At 45.6% G+C, this 23,483-nt stretch overlaps 1 protein-coding gene across 1 annotated transcript in view; it reads right to left on the reverse strand.

Moving 5' to 3' along the window:
- Positions 1 to 23,483, reverse strand: part of PLB1 (phospholipase B1) — a gene marked incomplete at its 5' end in the record, with an annotated part of 118,382 nt that overhangs the window by 66,949 nt on the left and 27,950 nt on the right. Inside the window, 9 exons of the mRNA XM_081068441.1 lie at positions 5,613 to 5,676; positions 7,930 to 8,004; positions 8,802 to 8,873; positions 13,958 to 14,014; positions 15,043 to 15,135; positions 16,064 to 16,139; positions 17,013 to 17,092; positions 17,895 to 17,957; positions 22,915 to 23,001. Coding sequence (XP_080924567.1) covers positions 5,613 to 5,676; positions 7,930 to 8,004; positions 8,802 to 8,873; positions 13,958 to 14,014; positions 15,043 to 15,135; positions 16,064 to 16,139; positions 17,013 to 17,092; positions 17,895 to 17,957; positions 22,915 to 23,001 — 667 coding nt within the window. The remainder of the gene's footprint in view (positions 1 to 5,612; positions 5,677 to 7,929; positions 8,005 to 8,801; positions 8,874 to 13,957; positions 14,015 to 15,042; positions 15,136 to 16,063; positions 16,140 to 17,012; positions 17,093 to 17,894; positions 17,958 to 22,914; positions 23,002 to 23,483) is intronic.

Below are 23,483 nucleotides of genomic sequence, written 5' to 3' on the forward strand. Positions count from 1 at the left end.
CATGATCCTCAAATTTGAGTATGCATCAGAATCATCTGGAGAGTTTGTTAAAACACAGATGGTTGGTCTGACCCTCAGAATTTCTGATTTAGTAAGTTTGCGGTGGGCCCAAGGATATGTGGTTAGAAGAACAATATCAAATCACAAAGCCAGCTGCACACATTAGCACATATCCATGGGGCTGAGCCTGAGAATTTAAAAATGACCTCCCCTCAAAGAAATCAGGCTGTGGGTAAAAATAGGGGGGGAGGGCTACAAAACAGAAAATAAGACCTCTTTCCATCAACTACAGAGGGTTTATTTTAGTTCCTAGTAATGACAGTCAATCACCATATTCTTATTGCCATAATGTGGCATACAGTGGATTCTGTGAACACTAGCAAGTGTGCAAAGCATAGGGGAAATCTTTGGGCCTGGCAAAATATGGAAGAGATGGATAGATTTGCATCAAAAGCACATTACAAGCTGATAAAGAGGCAGCTGAAACTGGCCATTCCTGTTTCCGCAATTGGTAACAGACAGAAAACACACATGCATATGCACACACATGCCTGTATCTGTGTCCATGATATGTGTGGGCAGATAGATTGATGTGTCTCGCGGGGCGGGGGGGAGGGGTTGTCCTGTTAGTCTTTTTAAAGGATTTTCTGCAAGAGATAATAAACCAAATAAGCCAAGACTAGCATGGGAGGAGTTTGACTTATCTGGAATCTTATTAAGATAGAGCCCAACACATCATTGGTTTAATATCTGTAGACCTTGATTTAAGCTGTGTTAATATCATCATATATAACAAAGAACAGCATGGAAAGCACTTTAGCAATTGCTCTCCTTGGGGTAAGAACTATTTAGAGATAAGATTAAAATTATGTGGGTGGATTAGCTAAACATTATCTGGTACAAACTGTCCACCACCTTGAAAGACATTGATAAACATATCATTAACTCATCAAGATTTCTACAGAGGGGACCTCTTATCAGAAGGCAGTCCAAATCATGATGAAATATCATGAATAGCAAGGAAATGGTAGAGTAGACTACAGAATTAGGGAAACTACCCTCTATACATGAAGAGTTACACCCAGGAGAAAGACTTGGCACTTTGGAATTTTGTCTTGTGTAACTCAACAACTTAAACCACCCATGGCCATAATCTGAAAAACCAACTTCCTCTCAATTGTCAGCTAGGGCTGCTCAACCCATAAGCTTTCTGATTTTAGACTTATATAAAGGCTTTCGCAATGGTGGTAAACTGCTGGCACAAGGTTGGAACCTTCTTTCTACCTTTGAAATGCTTCAGTGTGAATTTATATGAAGAAATATGTGTCTTGCACATACTAGGAGCTCAAGAAATGTGTTAAATTAAATGAAAAGCTAAGTAAGGGGCTCTGTATCAGGGATCTGACAGCAATTGAAACTTTAAGTGATGGAAACTACAGGGAAGAGAAACATTTACCCAAACATCTTGGGGTGAGTTTGAACTTGCTTAGTAGACTGGTCCTACCTAAGGACAAGCAGGCTGTCATTCCCTGTGGGGCGTCATTATTTCCTAGGTGACTATAGAAACAGCTTCAGGGTCTACCCTGGACATCACACTGCCGGTTCACAATGAAGTGAAACCCTAGGGATCACCCAGTGCTGTAACCTGGGGCATTTTTCATCTCAGCTTTTGAATAGCTCATTTTAGCCAAATGGGTGAAATAAATGACATCAGGGACTTAGGGAGGCATCAATGGCTTAAATGAATGACAAGTTCTGATTCATACTATTGGTGACACTGACATATAATTAGCATTGTGGATTCCTACTTTCTAAATACTATGAATTGCCTCCCACCCCCCCCCATCCCAACCCCCCACATGGAATTAGCAGCTTGACTTCAAGACAGCCAACTTCAAAGGATAGTCAAGGAGCCATGTCCCCTCTGGCTCCTTATTATTACCACTCTTTTGTTTGCAAAATGCTACTCCTTTTCTTACTGGGAAAACCTTAAATCAACTACTAGGCCCAACATAATTTTTTTCAGTTATCCCAACTGTCTGAGGACCCTGGAGTCATATAAAATGACACAAGAATTTAGGAAATTATAAAGCCCACAGGAGATACCACCCAGCAAACTGCACGTGTGAACTGACTAGGATGAAAAAAATAGAAGCTTGCATTTATTAGCTACCAAATGCAAATTGATTATTTAAAAAACTACTTACATCAACTCAATGTACCTTCCCATGGATGAGTGGAAGAGGTTTATCACCTGTGCGCTCTGATGGAATGAGAGTGAGGCACCCTGGCTGCCCCGGCCAGTTGATGAAGGCAGTTTCCTGTTTTGAAACACCGAGGTGTTTTGCTATGTATATCTGTGGATGGTTTGAGAGAAACACTAGGAAAGGGGACTAACAAAGAAGGTTTTTGAAAACAACTCTGAAGGCAAAGTCGTTATTTTATAAGAAAAATCATTTTAACAGAAGTTTCTTTGGTCTAGCCGGTTTTTAAGATCTTTTTCAACCCTGAGAATTGTCGATTGGCTGAATTAGAAATACTGGACAATTCAGGCTAGTACAACAAATATTTATGGGTTCCTACCCAGTGCTGAGTCATTGGGAATCTAAAGATAAGACAACCTGCTCTTATAAGTAAGTATCAGATGCCTTCATCTTGATTAGAAATTGCAAACGTGATCTCCAGAAGAGTGAACGACCTCACCAGAAATATGACAATAATCAAGGGAAAATAAGAATGTGGCCCTGTGCTAAGTTCTCTTGCTTACCCCAGCAGTCACAAGTATGATTAAAATGTCTCATCCTCGATTATGCACAGTAATGAAATATGTTTCTCATTATAGTCTAGGGAGCTGCGGCCATTTGTCTATGACACTTTTCAGGTGGGACTCAGAAGCACAGGCCCGGCATTGATCTATAAGTATTGCCACCTACGTAGTTGGAGAGAGAGTGTTTTGGTCCCATGCCCACCTGGTTAGATCCAGCAGGCCTAAATCTATCTATCTGCTTATTCAAACTGCTCCTATCACCAGAGTATCTCAGGTCTCAAGGTCTTGAGATTTCTTGCACTTACACCTTCAAGTGCCAATAAACAACAATCGTCAGGGTCAGGGAATAAAGGAGAGGTTCACATTTTATTTTGCTTTTTGATGTTGAGATAGGCTCTCAGGGATTGGTTGGTTATCATTGTCATGACAGGAACGTAATCTAGACAGATTGCAAAATACTTTACAGCTCATCCTTTCAGAACGATAAGATTAAAAGGAGATGAATATTATTTCACTGCAAAGAGCACGGCTATTAAAACATCCACATTCTCCCCCCCCCCCCCCATACATACACACATACATAAGTACCTCCATATATAAATACATCTTGGAGTTGTGGAGGGCCTACGTATGAAGCTAGGCATTTGCTCCTGCCACTAAAATCCTGCTAGTAAACTAACCACTAGGTGTGAGTTGTGACCAAGTGTGGTGGAAAAAGGTAAAAGACTGAGTGTGAGTGTGTGTGTGAGTGTGTGTGTGAGAGTGTGTGTGTGTAAGATCTTGATCAGCTATTCCTTTGTTCTGCAACATAGAACAAAAGCCAGTTATACACCAGAGTTTGGGTCAGAGGATTTTTGACTCACTTGCCGGTCATTTGGCTTCATTTGACTGTGTAGAGCTGAGACATGCGTGAGGTGCAGGCTGACAGCCAGGGCATTCAGGGTTTGTTCTAACACTCTGCAAAAGGAGGCAACCTGACTACAACGATTTGTATCCCCGAGAGATTCACTGTGACATCTCCAAACTTAATTTTCTACCTTGCAAGGCACATAGGAGGCACTCAACAAAGCATCTGATAAATAAATGAACAAGTGAACAAATCAATAAAAGAAAAAACGAGGCATCCTCCAGGACCCTACCTCACTGCTGCAGAGTTGCTCCTGGGCTGGTGATTTGAGTTGTGCAGGTCACCCCTACAGCCCTCCCGTGAGCTCCCATAGTCACAGGCACACAGCCCTCCCTCGCTGACTGGCTGGCCTGGAGGAAAAGGCTCGGCCTTGGGCAAATCCTCTTTGCGAAGGTCTCTGCCTAGAACATTCCATGACTCATTTTCATGGCCCAACAACAGTCATTTTGGAAATACCGAACAGCAGTAAAAACGGCACATTAATAAGACAGCATATCATCAACAAGACAAATAGTAACAGGTGTTGGACAGCCTGTGGAGCAAAAGGAACCCTCATACACTGTTGGTGGGAATGCAGACTGGTGCAGCCGCTATGGAAGGCAGTGTGGAGGTTCCTCAAGAAATTACGAATAGAATTACCATAGATTACCAGCAATCGCTCTCCTGGGTATCTACCCCAAAAATATGAAAGTATTTCTCTATAGAGACACATGTACTCCAACATTCATTGCAGCTTTGTTTACAGTGGCCAAGACATGGAAACAACCAAAATGTCCTTCGATAGATGAATGGATAAAGAAGTTGTGGTATATATACACAATGGAATACTATTCGGCGGTAAGAAAAGATGATATAGGAACATTTGTGACAACATGGATGGATCTTGAGAGTATAATGCTAAGCGAAATAAGTCAGACAGAAAAAGCAGAGAACCAGATGATTTCACTGATATGTGGTATATAAACCAAAAACAACAAAAGAACAAGACAAACAAATGAGAAACAAAAACTCATAGACACAGACAATCGTTTAGTGGTTACCAGAGGGTAAGGGGGTGGGGGGTGGGAGATGAGAATAAGGGGGATCAAATATATGGTGATGGAAGGAGAACTGACTCTGGGTGGTGAACACACAATGGGATTTATAGATGATGTAATACAGAATTGTACACCTGAAATCTATGTAACTTTACTAAGAATTGTCACCCCAATAAATTTTTAAAAAATACCAAAAAGAAAAAAAAAAAAAAAGACAGCGTGTTGTCCTGTTTTGTGTGGTGTTTGAGTGCCTCCTGCATATGGCTCCAACAGGGCATGTGGACTCGTTATTTTTGACTCCTGCTTCGAGGTAGTTTTGCTTTTTGGAGGACAAATTCACCTCATCAAGGCTTAAAGGCAGGGACAATGACATCAGCTTACTGAACTAACACTGTGCTCTTTGCTAAATATGGCCTGACACACAAGTAATGCTTAGTAAATGCTTTCTGATAATGTTATCATCTCATATCTCCTCTCATCTCATATCATGTCATACCATATCATATCGTATCATACCACACCATATCATATCACATTTTAGTTAAAGAGTAATCAAGTACAGGCATAAACTTACAAATACGCAGGCATGATTTGGAGAACTTGTGGGTTTGGTTTCAGACCACCACAATAAAGTCAGTATTGCAATAAAGTGAGTTGTAATCTTTTTGCTGATGGAGGGTCTTGCCCTCCATCAATTTGTAAAAAAAAAACCCACAAACCTGCAACACCTGTGAAGCGCAATAAAACGAGGGGTACCTGTACATTCAGAGCTACTTTTATTGTCCTTGAAAAATCTTGGGTGAATCTCAGATTGTACAGAAAGTCCTTGTCATCCTAAGGTTGCTCTTACTTTATCTAGGCCTCAAATGAGTTTAAAAATCACTTGACTCAAGCCGTGTACCTGAGGTGGGAATCCTGTCGGAGGGATCCTTGTCAGGACACCTGATTTCTATTCCATCTCTCACCTGAAAGGAGACAAAGAGGAATAAGCAGGAAGGGAACATGGACGTTTGGGTGAGAAGTGGGATCTCTACTTTGGAAAATATCACTTCATATAGAAACCTAAGTATGTTTTAAGATCTCTCCCTCTCCTTCAATACTCACATCCGGGTGTCTACAACATCCTTTCCAAATGTTCCCAAACATGTCCGCTCTCTCCTAGACCCTCTACCTCAGCCTAAGACCAGACCTGTTACTTATTTACGGAAATCCTGCAGTAGTCACAGCATCGGTCCTCTGAGCTTCCTCCGCCTCTGAATCCGTTCAGAGGAATCTCTCTTGCAACATAACAGAACTATGGCATTCCCCTGGCCAAATCCTCAGTGAAAGCAGGCGTTTTTATCTGTTTTGGGTATGGTTGTATCCCCAGAGACTAGAACAGTGCACAATAGATGCTCAATAAATACAGAGAGTGCCAAAACAATGTACACACATGTTAAGAAAGGAAAACTGCATTAAAATTGTAATACTCCATATATACTGACAACAAAAGATGAGCACAAGTCACATTTGGCTTCTGCAATTACAAGAGGTGCTCAAAGTGGTGACCATCAGTGTCCACGGACACTTTTGATTACGGCGAACTACTGCTTGAGCAACATTGACCAAAGTGTCCACTTGAATACATTTTTTGGCACCCCTGGTATTTGTTGGTTGAATAGTAAATATATTTCTACTCTGTATTAACATCAGCATAAAATCCATCCTTAGCATAGCCTAAGAGGCCCCGAGATATTCTAAACCATCAGAGTTGACCCAACTCTGGGTACTCTCCACACCTCCACGTCTTTGCCCAAGCACTTACTTCTAGTCTCCCCTTTCTTTCCCCCTCTCCATTTCCCCACACACCCTTCACCTGGCTCAACCTTAGTCATCCTTCAAGCCTAAGGTCATGGGTACTCTTTGGGAAGGCTTCTTCAACTCTCTCTTGTCTGAATTAGTTGCTCAGACTCTGTGTTCTCAGAAAACTCCATGGAAACCTTAATTATACACTTATTCCATTGTGCTATAATCACTGGTTGACTTCACTAGACCAAGTTCCTTAGGACAAGCAAGTTTTGTATTGATGTTTTTATCTCCTATGTCTAGTACCCATCTTTCCACCACCCACTTAGTCCTTCAACTAATAATGATTAGGTTCCTGCTCTGAGTCCCTGCCCTCGCTGACCTTGTAGGCTAGTGGTACATAGCAGGTAAACAATAACTGTACCCAGAAGGAATGTATCACTCCCTATTATCACGTGATAATAGCAACACTTATATAGAACTTACAGAATGCCTGATCTATTAGACATGCTTTATACTTATTATTTATTACAACTTCATAACAACTCCATGAGGTAAGACTATGATTAAAAAAAAACAAGGCACAGAGAGAGTTAAGTACGTTGTCCATTGACACAGAGCCAGTAAGTGGAAGGGCCCGCATTTGAACCCAGAGCCAGTTCTCTCACCTACTGTGCCATGCTGCGTCTCAGATATACCCTCATTGCCAATAGTAGTTAGAAAGTGTGGGACACGTTGATAAGTCAAATCTTTCACACTGTATCTCTTGGGCTTTGTGGTGGACGTTATCACCTTGAGCAACTTTCACCCTCATTTTACAATAGGGAGACTGGGATGGTACTAGGACGGAATTTGTCGCAACCCATCTCAGTCCCCAGTCCTCTGAGAAAGAGGGTATCACCCCGCAAGAGTTTCTCCGTTCCTCCGGGGAGTGCCGGGTGCCCTATCTAATCTTGACAGGAAGTATCAGAAAGAGTCACGGGATAAGCAGTAAGCAAAGACGTGAGTAGGTAAGAGGTGTAGACCAATTTCTGAGGCCTTTCGGTCTCCATGCTGTCTGGTTTTAGATTTCACCACATTTCTCTGCATCTTCTTAACATTCTCTTCAGATTAAGGCCTCAGGTGAGTTTCAAAGGACTTGTCAGATATTTGGGAAGGGCCTGGAGAATCCTGCCTTACGCCAAAACTGACAGGAAACAGGCTGCGCTGAGCCTCCACACACCCCGTAGCGAGGCCTTTCTAAAGACAGAGCCACGGGGCAGACCTGCTTCAAGCATCAAGGAAACAGCCACACACCTGCTCCTTCACCCTTTCCATGCTGCGCATGGGGTTTCAGGACAGAAAGCACCCCGAGGAAGGTCCCAAAGGCTCCGCAGAGGGTATGGCCCCTGGTTCACTAGCATGTTTATCAATCACAGAAAACTTCTCCATACCTCAAGCTTCCCATGGGGTTTTGTCAACCCGGGCAGGTAGTTGCTATTCCTGTAGGTGAACAGATATGGATTCTCCTGCAAAGAAAAGTAATGTGTTGTAACCATGACCCAGAGATCTATACCATTCAATCATCAGATTTTATCATCCAGCAATGATTTTGGCTAATTTGGAACATTCACACCATCATTTAAATGAAAACCATTCTCTGGCTTTTCTTTTCTTCTCTGTACTGCCTTTGAGTTCCCTGAAGGAAACCATTAATGCTTCAAACTTTTCCATTTGCAATAGTCAGCATCTCGTGCTCTCTACCAGGAGGTCCATGCTACCAGGCAAAGTACATATATTTCCATGAAAAGAGAACTTAATTGTAAGCTTCCTGGCAACCAGAGCAAAGAGGGAAACAGGATGAATTATATAGTTTTTGTAGAGTAGTCACAAAAAACTTACCAATTCATCAAGAAAGCCAAAACTTTGACGAGCATTAAATGCTAAAAGGAATTCTACTCATTTATGTTATTTTTCTCATCCATTTATTCAGCTACAAATATTAATTATATGCCTACTATATATTAGGTACATGTTTAAGAAGACCATCTTTAAATTTGAGGTCAGGTGAGATGCACCTTTGTTGCTAGGCCCTCCGCAGGTGTGGAGAGAGCTTCAGTTTTGCTAAAACGGCTCTCCTGGCCCAAAAGCGTAAACCTTAAGTGTGCCAAAAATGCAAATATGTGCCTAGGCTCAGGAGAACAGACCCAAGATTCTAAAGGCACTTATGTCTCAGCCAGGTAAGATCCCGGTTCACAGCAAAGCCCACCCCATTTCTTTCTCCAATTCAGCAAAAGATTTCCTCTCCTCCCCAGCCCTTGCCTACCTGAGAGGGACATTTCACCAGCTTCCTCTGTTTTGCATTGATTGGCTCATCTTTCTCTCCTGCTGGCTCCATCTAGAAAAGAAGGTGATCTTTAGAACAGAAAAGTTATGCACAGGTGGCAGCCTCCCAGGGTACCACTGAGAAAGCCTCATTCGTCCAACATCTCTCAGAGCTTGACTCTGGACCAGCAGCATCAAATGTCCAGCCTCCATCCCTGACCTGTTTAGTCAGAAACTCTGGGGTAGGGACCATATGCACGAGAGAAATGAATGATTCCTAGCCCACCCCATCCTGATGTCACAGAAGGAGAAATTGAACACCAGAGAAGTCGGACTGGGATTAGGACATTGGTGTCCTGGATCCAACCAAGTGTCTCAGTGAGTCACATGGCTTCCTGATCATCCTGGGACCAGTTATTCAGCTTGCCTTCTTGTCCCCTCTTCTTGCTGCCCATCTGTTGGCTGGCTCATTGATTCAACTTCCCTTGGAGAGGAGAGCAGGATGGGAAGGAAGGATGAACACAGGGCTCTTGTGTAAAGCATGCGCCCTCTACCCAGGGCTCCCCTTCCTTTTATGGATGTAAACTCATGTCCAGTAGGGAGAGAAAGAAAGCCTTTATTTTCTGAGAACTGCTTATACAAGTGCAACTGAAGCAACTTATAAGTCCTGGGTCAAGTCCCACGTCTTGAACTGGGACACGGAAGTACAGTGACATGGGACACAGCATGACCTCCACCCTCACACACAACTAGAATGCCTGGTGATTTAGGAATCAGTGATGGTGGCAGCAGCTCTGATATAGGCAGCTACTTAAATGATAACCACAGCCTATCTAACAACGTAGACAAATAGGGTGTGGTGAGCCAACAGGGGAAACGAGCTGATGATAAAGCTCAGATGAAAGCCTTGCGGGGATGAGGGGAAAGTGAAGGCAGTTGAAGAACTTGATGCGGGATCGATTTTTTAAAAATTCCTTTTGTTATTTTAAATGATCATTTTATGTACATAAACACTTAAAAATGAGTGGCTTTGAGAGATCACATAATTTTCTTTTGCACGCACTATCTCTACCATTGCAGAACCTTGTGTTTGCTGTCAGCCTGACTGCCCACAGGTGCTAGGCTCCCATGACACCTTTGTCCTTCACTTTCCCTTCCAAGGACCTTGACAGAGGCACAAAAGGCCGGAGGGCACAGGCTGGAGCAGCCTGTCTGGCTCAGCTACGGGCTTTGGCATTCTCCATGAGGACTTTAGATTCTTCAGCAATATCTTATCCCAGAATCTGTGCCCACTAAACCAGAAGCAGGAAAGAACTTTACCCTTCTTGGGACTGGCTCTTCCCCCAAATGGACCAAATCAGGTAAGAGCGTATAATTAATCATTTGGAAAAGGAGTGGCAACCCTTTTGCTCAAGGGCTGGAGGAGGAACTGGGGACTCCAGCTTCTTTCAGTTTTATTCTGATGGTAGACACTCCTAGAAATGGGAGGTCCCACCCCGAATGCTGAGACGTGTCCTGGAAGGGAGCGTTTAGTGGGTTGGTGGCCAGGTGTTCATCTAGCCTGCTTTCTTCTCTTCAGTCTTTCAAGAATTTAATCAATAATACCATGTTTCCCTGAAAACAAGACCTAACCGGAAAACAAGCCCTAGCATGAATTTTCAGGATGACATCTCCTGAACAGAAGCCCTAAGGCGTCTTTTGGAGCAAAACTTAATATAAGACCCAAACTTGTTTTCAGGAAAACACGGTAGCGTCTAGAAAGAAACATTGAAAGAGCCACATCTTAATGATTCTGTTAGAATAGATACAGCAGAGCATTTTTTTAAGGTCCTCAAAGAAGGAAAATTCATAGGTTTTCCCAATAGAGCCATTTTCATTAAGAACCTTGTCCTAAATGTTTGTCATTCACCTACATCCTTCCTGCTTCCACTGCTCCCCTTTACACCCACCCTGACCCTGTGTCCTCAGAGAGGATGGACAATGATGTGTGTCTTCAAACGACCCCTGACGTGTCTCTTCTCCCACCCACGCAACACACAAATGCACGTACGTGCCAGGAATGTTTGTGTTCTTACTCCACTTTTCAGCCCTTTAATTGCTCATATCTGCTGTGCACAGCTTCCCTGACGCCCTGAAATTACTTGGAGTGCGGGAGGGGTGGGAAGGAGACCTTAGACATTCTGTCCAAGTAGAATGCCCACTCAATTGTGAACAATTTCTGAGTGTTCTCATCCTGCCCTGTGGCTCTTGCACCCTGCACAAGGCTTGGCACAAGGTGGGGGTCAGTGATGGCTGGAAGGATCTGGAACATGAGTTCCCCAAAGGTGGGTCTTTTTAAAATTACTGTTGTATAAACATGATCAGAAAACATTGAAGAGAAGGCAGGAAGGGCCTAGGGAAAGAAATATGTCCCCAACACAAAATCTTCCTCAGCTTTATGTCAGGAGCTCAGCTTCAGTCTGGGGGGCTCATTCTGCTGGGACAGTGTGTTTCAGAAGCATGCGAGTGTGTGGACTTGACCTCCACTGGCCCTCAGAGCTTATGCCTATGATGGGGCTTTTGGGGGATTGGGGGTAGACCCTGGCATGGCCCTGCACAGCCACCCCTACCATTGAGTCCTGGGCGTGAGAAAGAATAGGAGCATAGAACCTGGGCTCCTGTGGTCTCAGCAGTGCCGCTGGTCTCTCTCTGCTCCCCATACATGAGGGGCTGTGTGTCTGCGAATGTGGGCATGGACGGACATATCTGGCTTTTACCTCTGTGGCTAAGCCCAACACAGCAGAGGCTGAAGGAGGTGAATGCAGAGAGGCCCCTGGCTTCCTGGGAGGACACAAGATGAACCCAAGGGTGAACCGCTCCTATATTTTCCCAAGGCCCTTGGAGGCTGGCTGAGGGTCATTAAAGCCTTTTGGCAAATAGAGAAAATGGAGACCAAGAAAGGTCACATGACTCACCTCAAGAAACGCCCGAAAACAGCTGAAACCAGAATCCAGGTTTTCTGGCTCCTCACCCAGTGGCCTTTGCCCTAATCGCTTACCCTCCCAGTTTCCCATGCACTCGTCCATGTCTGCAGGAGCTGTCTATGCACTCTAGCCACTGTGCTCGCTCCAGGACTCATGGGATGATCTGGCCATTCCCCGGTGAGGAAGCCAGGGGACAGATACGCCTGGGGAGACCCCTCCCTTTTCTCTGGCCTGGCTGCAAGAACTCTGAGAACTCTCACTGGGAAATGACTGGTAATTGGTTGGACAGGTCTGGAGAGAGCGGGGGGACTGTCCTCCCAGGAAAGCCACCTCTTTCTCTTCATAGCCTGGTCACATCCACTGTGTCCCAGTCCTTTGGCCTTGAGTGTGAGACCTTTTGTTCCTCTCTGTGCCCATCCTCAAGTGGGCTATAGGGCACTGTGCATGCCTGTTTGGATGGACATTACTCAGGCTCAGCAAAGGTAGTTATCACTGCCACCACCACCACCGATGACAATAGCAAGAGAGACAAAGACAGAAAGAGGGAGAGAGGAGCCCTTGCTCCCTATCTGTTCTCTCCAGCTTCTCTTTCTGGTGTTCAAGGTGCTTCATTGGTTCTCGGGGCTTCCTTATCCCCATGGTTTCCTCTCATCAGACCAGCCTCCTGCTGCCTCTTGCTAATGCATTTGGCTCCTTCTTTTCTCCATGTCCTTGGCTCATAAATGTCCTCTTGATAAAAATGTCTGTCCTGACCTCTTCTGACACACCATACAAAGTCAAATCTCACCACCATGGGGGCTCTCCTGACCTCTTGCCCATATCACTTCTGGCTGGGTTCGGAGTCCAGCACATCTCTGCTGGCTGAGTGGAAGTTTATTCTTGTTCCTCTGGGTTGCCTGACCCTTCCAGCTACACCCTAGGTTCAGTGAGGTCATAGGTCATTTGGTGTGTGTCTGTACCTTCCTCGGACCCAGCACAGGGCAAGGCATGTCGTAGGTGCACTTTTGTTGTTTGGGAGAGAGGTGACATAGGAAGAGGAGAAGATAGGTTTGGCTGAGCTGGAATAATGAGCCCTTCTCTCCCAGAGAGAGAGGGTAGAGGGAGGACAGCTCCTGCAGGAGAGGTCAGGTTACTTTTCTCTGCCCTTCACAGGAAATCAGCAACAATTTCCTGGGGGAAATATTCCACCCAAGGGTCAGGCTCACTGACAAGGGTCCTTGTTCAAAGAAATGCTGTTTTTAAGGATAGTACGTTGCCACTGATATGGGCTGTCCGGGACAGGTCCCGCCCCCTTTTCTGCTTTCTGTCTTACTGGCAAATGCATACTAAAACACAGCTGCTCTTAGTACTCAGCATAGTACATCAGTTGAAAAGGTGGAGAAGAAAGTTTCTAATCCAAAGGAGAAGAAAACCAAGTTTCTGTCACTGGAATTCTAAAAATAGGGCTAGATGGGGAAAAAAAAGAAATGGCAAAATCAGGTCTCTGTCTGGTGCCCTGGAAAGTCTCAAAGTTTTGACATTATATTCCGTCCACTGATGAATCCCAGATAGCCCTGGGCAACATTCAAGGTGTGGGGAAAGCCTGTCATAGTTCTAGTAAGAAGGGCCAACTTGTGTCAAGTACTCACTGTGGGTCAGGGGTGAGCTATACACTTGACATGTGTTGGGTTTTGCAGAAAGGGAGTTGAGACCCTAAGTGCACACAACTTTGGCGAGCTGGAATTAGGATTTGAACCCAGGTCTTCATCACTCTAAAGTCCATGTGCACCCCAGGCACCATCCTGGGCCTTTGAAACCACACCATGGCACTTACGTGTAAAGTGAGGGAAAGCTGGCCTGGAACTGCTGTGTGAGCCATTCCCGAGTGCCCCACTCCAAGTGAAGTCTCTCACACAGACTCCGGAGAAACTTCCCTGCCTCTGGGAAGAGTGGGACTGGGGCTGCACTGTCAGGGCTGCAGCACGGCCCTGGGACAAGGAGGTGAAACTCCCAGCTGCCAGAGCTGGGCTGTCACCAGGTGTGAGGAGGCTCCCTGGTGGCCCAGAATCATCGCCCTGGGATCCTGCCGGCACCCTGCAGCCCCTGCAGCAAAGCAGTGGGCAGAGTAGGTGCAGTGGTGGTAGCCTTGCCTCTCCTTCTGTAGGTCAAACCCCCAGGCGGGCACAGCAGCCTCCCGGGACCCCCAGCCACTCACCATGTTGTTCCAGAGGTTCAAGGCGAGTGTGGTGGGATCCTGAAGTGGCTGCTGCCTCTGAAAAAGAACCAGATAAGAACCTTGTGCGCCCCCAACGATGGGGTGCACCTGTCATGCCCTTTGAGGCTCTCCCTGGCATGGGTGGTCCTGATCCGTCCAGGCTCTTTCTCTCAGCCCCTTTCCACATCAATAAGGCGGGCACTTAGAGGACCGCATGTGGAATCAGGGCTCAGAGGTGAGGGATTGCAGGAGGTCAACCTCTGGCTGTTTGTCATTATCAGGCAGTTCTCCATTACTGAACTAAATAGCAGAAGGAGCGGTGACAGGAAAGTGTCACATGTGGTCTGAGCAGGAGCAGGGGATGGGAGCTGATATTCCTCTCCCTCCTTTTAAACCACTATTTAAACATCGTTTAAGTCCTGGAGGGGGCACAGTGACTCCAACAGGCAGAAGCCTAGAGGGAGGGACTGTCCCAGACACACAGCGAAGCCTCAGCCGTGTCAGAGAGACCCTGCTGAGCATGCATTGACACACCACGATGGTCATAGTCTGGGAACTCCACTGGGGCCAGGGGCATCTGCCCAGTGACCGTGGGGTGGGGGAAGTGACACAAATTACCCTCCCTGCAGAGGGAGGAGGGTGATGTGGTGCCCTGGAAATTCTTACTCTGAGAAGTCACAATAGCTAAGAGGTCCTGAGGGTTTCCCAAGCACCAGGCCCTGCTCTAAGTTCCTCACACACATTTACTCATGCGATCCTGACAACCACCCTAGAGGGAGGGAATATTAATAGTGGCACTGATTTCACAGATGAGGAATCAAGCTACAGAGTTCCAACACCTTGCCCAAGGTCACACAGCTGGCCCATTTCAGAGCCAGGAGCCGTCTGGCTCGTATCCATGCTCTTTACCTCTGGGCTGCTCTGCCTCATGGAGCTCTCCAAGCCCATGGGAAAACCATGAAAACAGTCTAACACAATAGCAGCATCCCCCTCTCCCCCAGACTACAATCCTGGGCTCAGTGAAGCCCAACTGGGCGGGAGGAGGAGTGGGTGTGGGCCAGGCTCTCACGGCCACCCTCACTCACCGAGAGTGTCTCGTAGAAGAAGGGCTGGAAAACCACCGCGAAGGACTCCTGCTCATTGTACTTGCTGGAGGCCAGGAGACGTTCCCAGCTTTCCTGAAGAAGGGAGCAGAGATGTGCATTAAGGAGCAAGCACAAGCCACAGCCTGCCCCATCGTCCAACCCGGGAGTGCTCAGCAGCCCCTCGGTCATAATCACCACCACACGCTGTTCTGAATTGAGGGCTATTAGGAAGCTCCCTCTTGTCTCACCCTTTGGACCTTTTGATGAACTAAATCGGGTTTTCATTTTCCTCTGAAGCTCCAGCTTCAGGTAATACCAGAGATAGATAGACCTGAAACATATTCTCTGGGAGCTCAAGGCTATACCAGCTCGGCACACGGGTAGGGCCCCCGTGCTCTGTCCAAGGGCCAAGTTCTGTAGAGGGATCCACCATTTACCATACAGAACATGTTATTTCTGGAGTGACACAAGTGCCACACAGCTTCATATATAACTTTCTTCTTAAACAAAAATCATGTGAACACATGGCAACAGGAATTGTGCTTTGAGCCATGTGCTGATAGGGACGATGGCCTCCGCTGAGCCATCCTCACTCTCCTGGGGTCTGTTCTCTATACTAGAAAGCACATCTTTGGGGACCCTGGATTGCCCTTGGGCTGTAGTCTGGGGTAAAAGCCTAGTTTGGGCAAAACCAGCTCACCAGCCACAGAGGCAATGGTGTAAGCAGTGATGAGAAGCAGAACCATTTCTGAAGGAATCTGCAAAGTCCTTTACTACCTTTTCCCTGTCCCCTCATACCCCCACCCTCACCCCAATCTGCCAATACTGTCATCCCTACTTTACAGACAGGAATACAGGGTCATCATGGGGAGTGAACTTAGAGTAGCTGTCTCTGGACCTGAACTCAGTTGGAGAAGTCCTACTATAGCAAATTCGCACCCTGATAGTCCCTACCACCCCGCTCTCTTCCATGACACCCTGGCCCTAAGAGCCACCTGCCAGTTTCCCAGAATGGGCTCACCTGATAGAACCACTGTGACACAACCTTTGACAGCTTCGAGGTGTCCCCTGAGCAGTGGCAGGGCTCTGCTGCAGGGCTGCAGGTTAAAACAAGCAGGAAATGTGAGCGGGGCCATTCAGGCTGCCCATGGGAAAACAAGGAAGCCAGAGGGACCTGGGCATTGCCCAGAGAGTGGGGAAGGAGAATTTGGAAGTCTTAGAGAGTACAAAAGGAAGGAAGCACATGTTGAAGAGAATAAAGGGTAGAGTGGAAAGGTACAGTTGTGATCTGGTTCCCAGCTGTCCCTTCCTCGGGGTGGGGAAGGGATATGGAGTCACAAGCCCTCTCACCACCTCCTGATACACCACCTCTCTCATTGCTTCCATACCAGAAACCCACTTCCAGTTCTTCCTCCCCCAACTCTGTGTGTCCTTTCTCTTCAAAACCCTCCTTTCCATTGGCCCCACCTTCAGCAGTCTCTACCCTGACTTTTATTCACGTGAACTTCTTTTCTGGGTGCAAACCCAGAAATCTTAGGACTTGGGTTAAAGGAGTTTAAATTCTATGACAAATATCAGAAATATATGAGAATCATGTCCTGTGAAGATAAAATTCATTTAGGCTAAGTTTTGTTCTTTCCAGTTTCTAGAAGTTATCACTTCTTGGCTTGTGGATGCTTTGCCAAACCCGTTTTTTAAATTCTCAAATCACTGTGGAGGGGGCTGGTCATTGGCACTACATCAGCCAGACTGAATAGCTCATCCTTTGACTCAGTCCCCCAAACAATACGTGGCGGACTTCACCCACTAGCTGCGTGATCTCATGAGCTTTGCACACATTGCTTACTCTCTCTCAGCTTCTATCCTTTGAATTTCCCTCATAGGATTAACGCACGTGAAGTGCCCCATGCAGTACCTGGTACCTGGCAGCCACTCAACATATGCTGGTCACATTCCACTCCCCTTTTTACCTAAGATGGGTCCCCTGATGCCAGCGAGACACCCCTACAGCCTCAGAGAGATCCACCAGGTTCACGAACGCTTTGGGGACCTAAGAGAAGACAAGGGAGAAAAACAAATATTTGCAAAGTCACCATCACTGCCCAGGGAACCCCTGGTTTGAGCCCATTTGGGGTCTGGCTGAGCATGATGGGGCCTCTTTGACAGGTGTTTGGTTGGGGTTTGTCCAAAGCTGCCAGCCTGCTGGTTGAGGGATGGGTCATTCACCATCCCTCATGATAGGCAGGACACCTCCCCACCACGTGTCCACAGGGGAGCAGGACCATGGTGACGCCAGGACTCGAGGCCCTCTCCGACGGAAACGCTGCCTCCCCCGGGAGGTAAGGGGTGGGTGCGAGCCACAGAGTTTCCCTTGGAATCTCAGAACTTGCAGGTTCACTATGGTCACTCGAGAAAGGAAAGCCCTGAAGGTTCTCAAGGCCTATCCCAGCTATCACTGCCCCAGACGCAGTCACAGAAAGGCCTCCGGAGAGAATGGAGTCACCAGGTCCCCCGGGAAGAACTGTACTCTATTCCTTCTTCCTCCCCCAGAAGTCTGTGTCAGAAACATCTTTTGTAAGAATGAAGGGCTCCCTAGCTGACCTAGGTTTTCATTAAAAGGGTAAAAGACTGGCTCCTCCAGACCCTTTCCCTAGGGCCTTGATCTCTCTCATGGCAGGTCTGGCACCTCTCCATTTTTCTCACCCCAGTTTGAGTTTCTCACCCCATTTGAGAGTAACCAGAACCTGCCCTGCCAGCCCTTGGAAGTGCAGCTTTCTCTTGGCTGCGGAAGGCATCCATAAGAAAGCTCTGGGTGCATGGTCCCACAGAGCTGGGGAAGCTGCAAGCCTTACCTCCTGGAGCAGGTAGTCCAGTGTCCTAGTCAGCTTGTCCATGTTAGCCATCATGTGTCTTTGCTGTGAGAGGAGAAATGTGCTGAGCATAGGTTGGGACAGGTGACATGGGGGTCAGGCAGGCCTCCTCTCCCCAACCCCCGCCCTCAACAGTGCCAAAGGCCCTAACTAGCCCCAGTTTCTCGCAAATGAGGGTAGAGTTCCCAGAGCTTCTTAGGATTTTTGTCCATTTTCTGACTTCCCCAACCCATCGTATACCAGGAAAATAACCAACCTCCACCAAATGAGAAGCTCCATATTAGGGAAGGGCAAACTCAAGGTCAAGACAATTCTAAAGATCACATCAAGGGATGGGAGAGAGGACTTCCTCCCAGAAACTAACACTTTTATCTGTAGAAAATCAGGTCAAAAGGGGAACATAATTACCCTTGGATTTAAGGACCTAGATGGACCTCAAAACTTCTACATGGCACTCTTTTCCTAGACCTCCCCCTGCCATATTTTCCACTAGTAAGAAAAGGGCTCCTGCACGGAATATTTCAAGATATCCCCTACCCACCCAATTCTTTGCAAGTAATGAAAATAAGTAAATAAGAGCACCTTACAAACAGATGCTGGTGATAACAAAACAAAACAACAACAACAAAAAACAGACCTGGTTAACCTTTTCAGGGTAAATAAACAAAACAAACAAACAAAAAACAGCCAACAGAAATAAACTTCATAACAAGACACTGCCTGTAAACTGGCTGTCCCCTGAGGCGACTTGGCTCAGACAGGAAGACAAGCGAGGCCCAGGAGCTGTTCTATTTCCTGGGGACACATAGGCAGTGACTCTGGAGACAGGTGACAGTCCCTCGGGCTGGGACCGCCTGTAGGGCAGTCTCCCCACTCCTAACTCCCTGCTTTGGTGCCAGGATATCCTCTGGAAGCTAGTTCTGCTCACTCTGTGGCCACAGCCTGCAATGAAGACTCCTGCCTCATCATCTTCCGTCTAAGTGAGTCTCTCCCAGAGCACGACATTAAACAACTCACTTGTCCTTCTGAAGAGCTTTGGGAACTCTGTCTCGAAAGGTCCTCGCTGCCCATCTATACCACATCCAGGGGATCCCTCTTCCCCAGGGACACTGGGGATCCCTGCATGGTTTTCCCCCGACTGCAAACCCTGCTTTAGAAACCTCTTTGTTAAGGTGCTTGTTCAGGACTGCAGAATGAATCGGGGCCCACACAGTCACTCCAGGTACTGAATGGTTGTCACTTGGCTACCAACTGACTGTCCCTGTTTCTTAGTGGAAGACATTGTACTCCTATAAAACGTCCCTCATCTCTAAGGTCACACATAATAAACTCCCCCTTGAACCCAAAGTCAGGAAAAAGCTTGTTTTTCCCAATGAACTTGCATGTTTCCATTTATATCTTTTGCCCCCAGAATCAGAAGAATACTCTATTATCAACCATGTGCCTGAGACAAGACTTAGCTTTTTCTAATAAATTATTTCCTTGGGATTTATTCTAAGGGGTAGGAGTATTCAGAAAAAGATCACACACTTTTAGGTTTCTTGAATCATCCTGCCAATGTACCCTTGGAAATGTTGATACCTGCTTCTAAAGGCATTTGCAACAAATAACTGTACATATTTTCTTGCACTGTCATTGGCTTTGAGTTTTCTTCCTTCATTTTTTTCCTCTCTTCTCTTAACTGATTTTTGACTTACTCGTTAACGAAACTAGACATTAACAGGAGAGCAGTGAATAGAGTGCAGACCCTAAAAGCATGCCCACACCACTGCAATAAGCCAGGTTTCCAGTTACCTCTGAAACACCTGCCTTTGAATAGCTGGACCCACCATAGCAGCCCTGAAGAAGCATTGTCACTGCCTAGTGATAATATTCTTCCTCTCTTAGGACTTTGGTCTTAAGAAACCCCCGAAGAATAAATGTGGACATGGGCTCTTGTCTATTTCCTATAAAAGGAGCCCAAAGGGAAGAAAAATTTCAGGTCCTAAGTAGGGCAGAACGGGAGTGTATCATTTCTTCTTAAAAGGAAAACACCTTTTCTCATATGAACAACTTCAGGAAATTTTACCTGTGACACAGGTAAGGGAGGGCTGCTCTGTGAAGTCAACTAGAAGCCTGGAGCCCCCCTCTCAGCCTTGCCCTTGTGCTCAGAGGCACCTTGGGACTCATAGAACAAGGCCTGAGGAGAGATGGTACCTGGGATGTGCTTTAGGAATGCAAAAATGCTGCGCAAGGGCTTCTCTGATGGCCTGTGAGCCAAGCCACTGGGTTAGCTTGAAGAGGGACCTGTAGCCAAGGGCACCCACAGGAATACCAGGAGGTGAGTGGTGGGTCTGGGCAGCAGACATGGGACTGGTGGCGTGAAGAGAGGAGCTGGCAAGCCCAGGCCAAAGGGCTGAGAGCCAGATCTAGGAGCCACAAAGTCCTTTGGGAGAAACAGAAGTGGAGGTGGGATTTATTCTAGGCTCCAAAGCCTTGGTAGTCTTTTGTGCAAAAGGAAAATCAAGACAAAAGACAAAATGCAATAAAGAGGGAACTTGAGTGGATGCTAATAAGCATTGCTACAATGAGCTAAATTTATGGCGATCGAGTCACTGGTGTGTAGCCATTTAGAAACTAGGAGTAAGGCATGATAACTTTTGTTACGTGTTTACAACCAGTTCAAAGTATGAGGTGCTAAGTGTGAATAAACTCAATCCATATGTATGTAGCAACATGACTAGATCTTGAGGGAATTTCACATATTGACAAAAATTAATAAGTTTGCTAACAAATGTCAGAAAGGTGATAGGGAATGGGTGCTCTCAGACACCGGTGAGATATGTGATATTGTGATTTATAATAAACATTTATTTGGTCTCCATCCCCTTTTCTGGCAGAGCTCCTAAAACCACAGAAATTTCCTGATGAGAGGTATCTTTTTTATGTTAATGATGTGAATTTTGGACCTCACCTAAGGATGGGAACTGGTTGCCAGGAGAACCAACCATGTGCTTAGAGAGTGGGACCTTTCAGTCCCACCCCTCTGACCTCTGGGGAAGGCGAGAGGGTCTGAAGGTTGAATCCATTGCCAATGGCCAATGATTTTATCCATCATGCTTATATAATGAAGCCTTCATGAAAACCAAAAAGGATGGATTCAGAGAGTTTCCCAATGGGTAAACACATGGAGGTGCTGGGAAAGTGGTGCCTGGAGAAGGCACGGCAGCTCTGCACCCTCTTACCCATTCCCCACACCTTGCTCTGGGCATCTCTTCCATCTGGCTGTTCCTGAGTTATGTCCTTCTGTAATAAACTGATGATCTAGTAAGTAAAATGTTTCTCTGAGTTCTGTGAGCTGCTCTAGAAAATTAACCAAACCCAACGAGGGGGTTATTGGAAGCTTCAAACTATAACCAGTTGGTCAGAAGCTTAGGTGACAATCTGAAATTTGTACTGGTGTCTGGAGTGAGTGTGAGTGTGAGTGTGTGTGTGTGTGTGTGTGTGTGTGTGTGTGTGTGTGTAGTAGGAGGGAGGTCTTGTGAGCCCTTAATCTGTGGGATCTGAACTATCTCCAGGTAGACAGTGTCAGAATTGAGTTGAATTGTAGGACACCCAGCTGGTGTCTGACAATTGCTTGCTGGTGTGGAAAACACCCCGCACATTGGAATTGGTCCCAGAATATTAGAATATAAATGGGTTCAGCTACATTGGCGGGCAATTAGATACTCACTACCCATTAAAACTTAAAGTATATGCATCAAATTAGCAATAATTCTATGTTTAAGAATCTACTCTAGGCACTTTTCTTCAAATTATTTTGAACATGACCCACAGTGTTAGATGTTTCATATCACAACGCAGGATACATATCTATCTAGAAATGAAACAAAAATAATCATGAACCAACACTTACCTTGCCATATGCCATGAATACTGATGTGTTATAGTTTATTCTATTTCTATATTTATAATTTTGGTTGTAATCTTTGAAACTGATTTTTGACTCATAATATACTTCAATCTACAATCTGAAAATCACCGAAGGAATATTGTTCAACGAGAGCTGGTCATGGAAGGTAGGCTTCTGTCAGCATTCTCCCAGGACCCAACATCAATAAAGGAAGGGGCGTTTAGTGGTAGGCCCAGAGCCAGGCGGACCACGGGGCATTTGGAGGAGGGCCAGAGTATATGCTATGGGAGAAGGGTAAAGGAACCTCAAGAAACTTCAACCCATGCCTGTGCCATAGCCTGGCAGAGGCCTGGAAGGTGGTTGAGAGGACAGTCGGCTGGTACTTGGTCTGCCATAAGGGGCAGGGCCAGTTTCAGACTCCTGAAGAAGAATCTGTGTGCCATTTATATCACCGTAGCCCAGGTATCTAAGCCACCCCTTACACTTTCAATTGATTCTAACCCGGACAATCTTCAGTAAAGAATGAAGTCCTGGATTGTCACTGACATAAATAATAAATGAAGCCACATCTTTCCTGTTCTGTCTCCAGGAAAGCTAAATAGCCTGGAGAATACAATCTATCTACAAAAACAGTAGGCTTCCCGTTACAACTAGAGTTCATGGCGTAGTAGAGTTCAAGAGGTGATAACAAGAGTACACATCCTGCTTTATTTCCTAAATTCAGTACTTAAATGAAATCAGAGTTAAAAGAGGAAAAGTGATTTTTAATTAGGAAGCCTATTTTCTTCAGTTGCAGAATGATTGTTGACTCAACTTATCTGTAACTCAATTTTCATTTTCCTGATATGAAGTATGCATAAGTTAAAAATTCCTGCCCCTGTATATGTTGCTTGACATGTATCTATCTATCTATCTATCTGTCTGTCTGTCTGTCTGTCTGTCCATCCCTCCCTCCATCCATCCCCCAACAACCCACTCACCCATCCATCCACCCACCTGTCTTAACTATGAAATAGGTACCATCAGACCCAGCCTGACACGTGCAGCTCAGGCAGGTTCATTCACTCTGTACCTGTTTTCAATCCCTCTGCCTCCCAACTTGCAGTTTACCTGTTGGGTGGGGAGACACAGGTGACACTGGTTCGCATTACTGAAGAACACATTGATGAGCTTCCAGTCATTTTGAAAGTCAAGTTGCTGAAGAAAAGGGCAACGGCATCAAAAAGAGATAGCAGTAAGACCTTGTACCAAAAGAACTTTCTGTCCTTGTCTTTCAATTTCATACACTGACTCCCATAACATCATATTTATGGATTTGTTTCCAAACGAAGTATATGGTAGAAATCTAAAGTGGTATTACCACTCTAGAAGAGAAATTGGAAAAGTACATCAAAAAGTATTTTTTAAGAGCATTCCCTTTGATCCAACAATTCCATTTCCCAAAATGTATTTTAAGGAAATAAGAATACACGAAAGGTTTAGCTACAACAACTAAGCCTTGTTCATAACAGTAAAAAACTAGAAACAACATAAATATCGAAAATAGGGAATTGCTGTGTAAATCATGAAACACTCATAAAATGAAATGCTATGAAGCTATTAAAATTATGTTGGAAAATGTAATTATTGTCATGGGAAATATATTGAGAAAAGCAGGCTATAAAAACTATGTACATCTA

The sequence above is a fragment of the Rhinolophus hipposideros genome, assembly GCF_964194185.1.
Source record: "Rhinolophus hipposideros genome assembly, chromosome: 12".
Classification (NCBI taxonomy): domain Eukaryota; kingdom Metazoa; phylum Chordata; class Mammalia; order Chiroptera; family Rhinolophidae; genus Rhinolophus; species Rhinolophus hipposideros.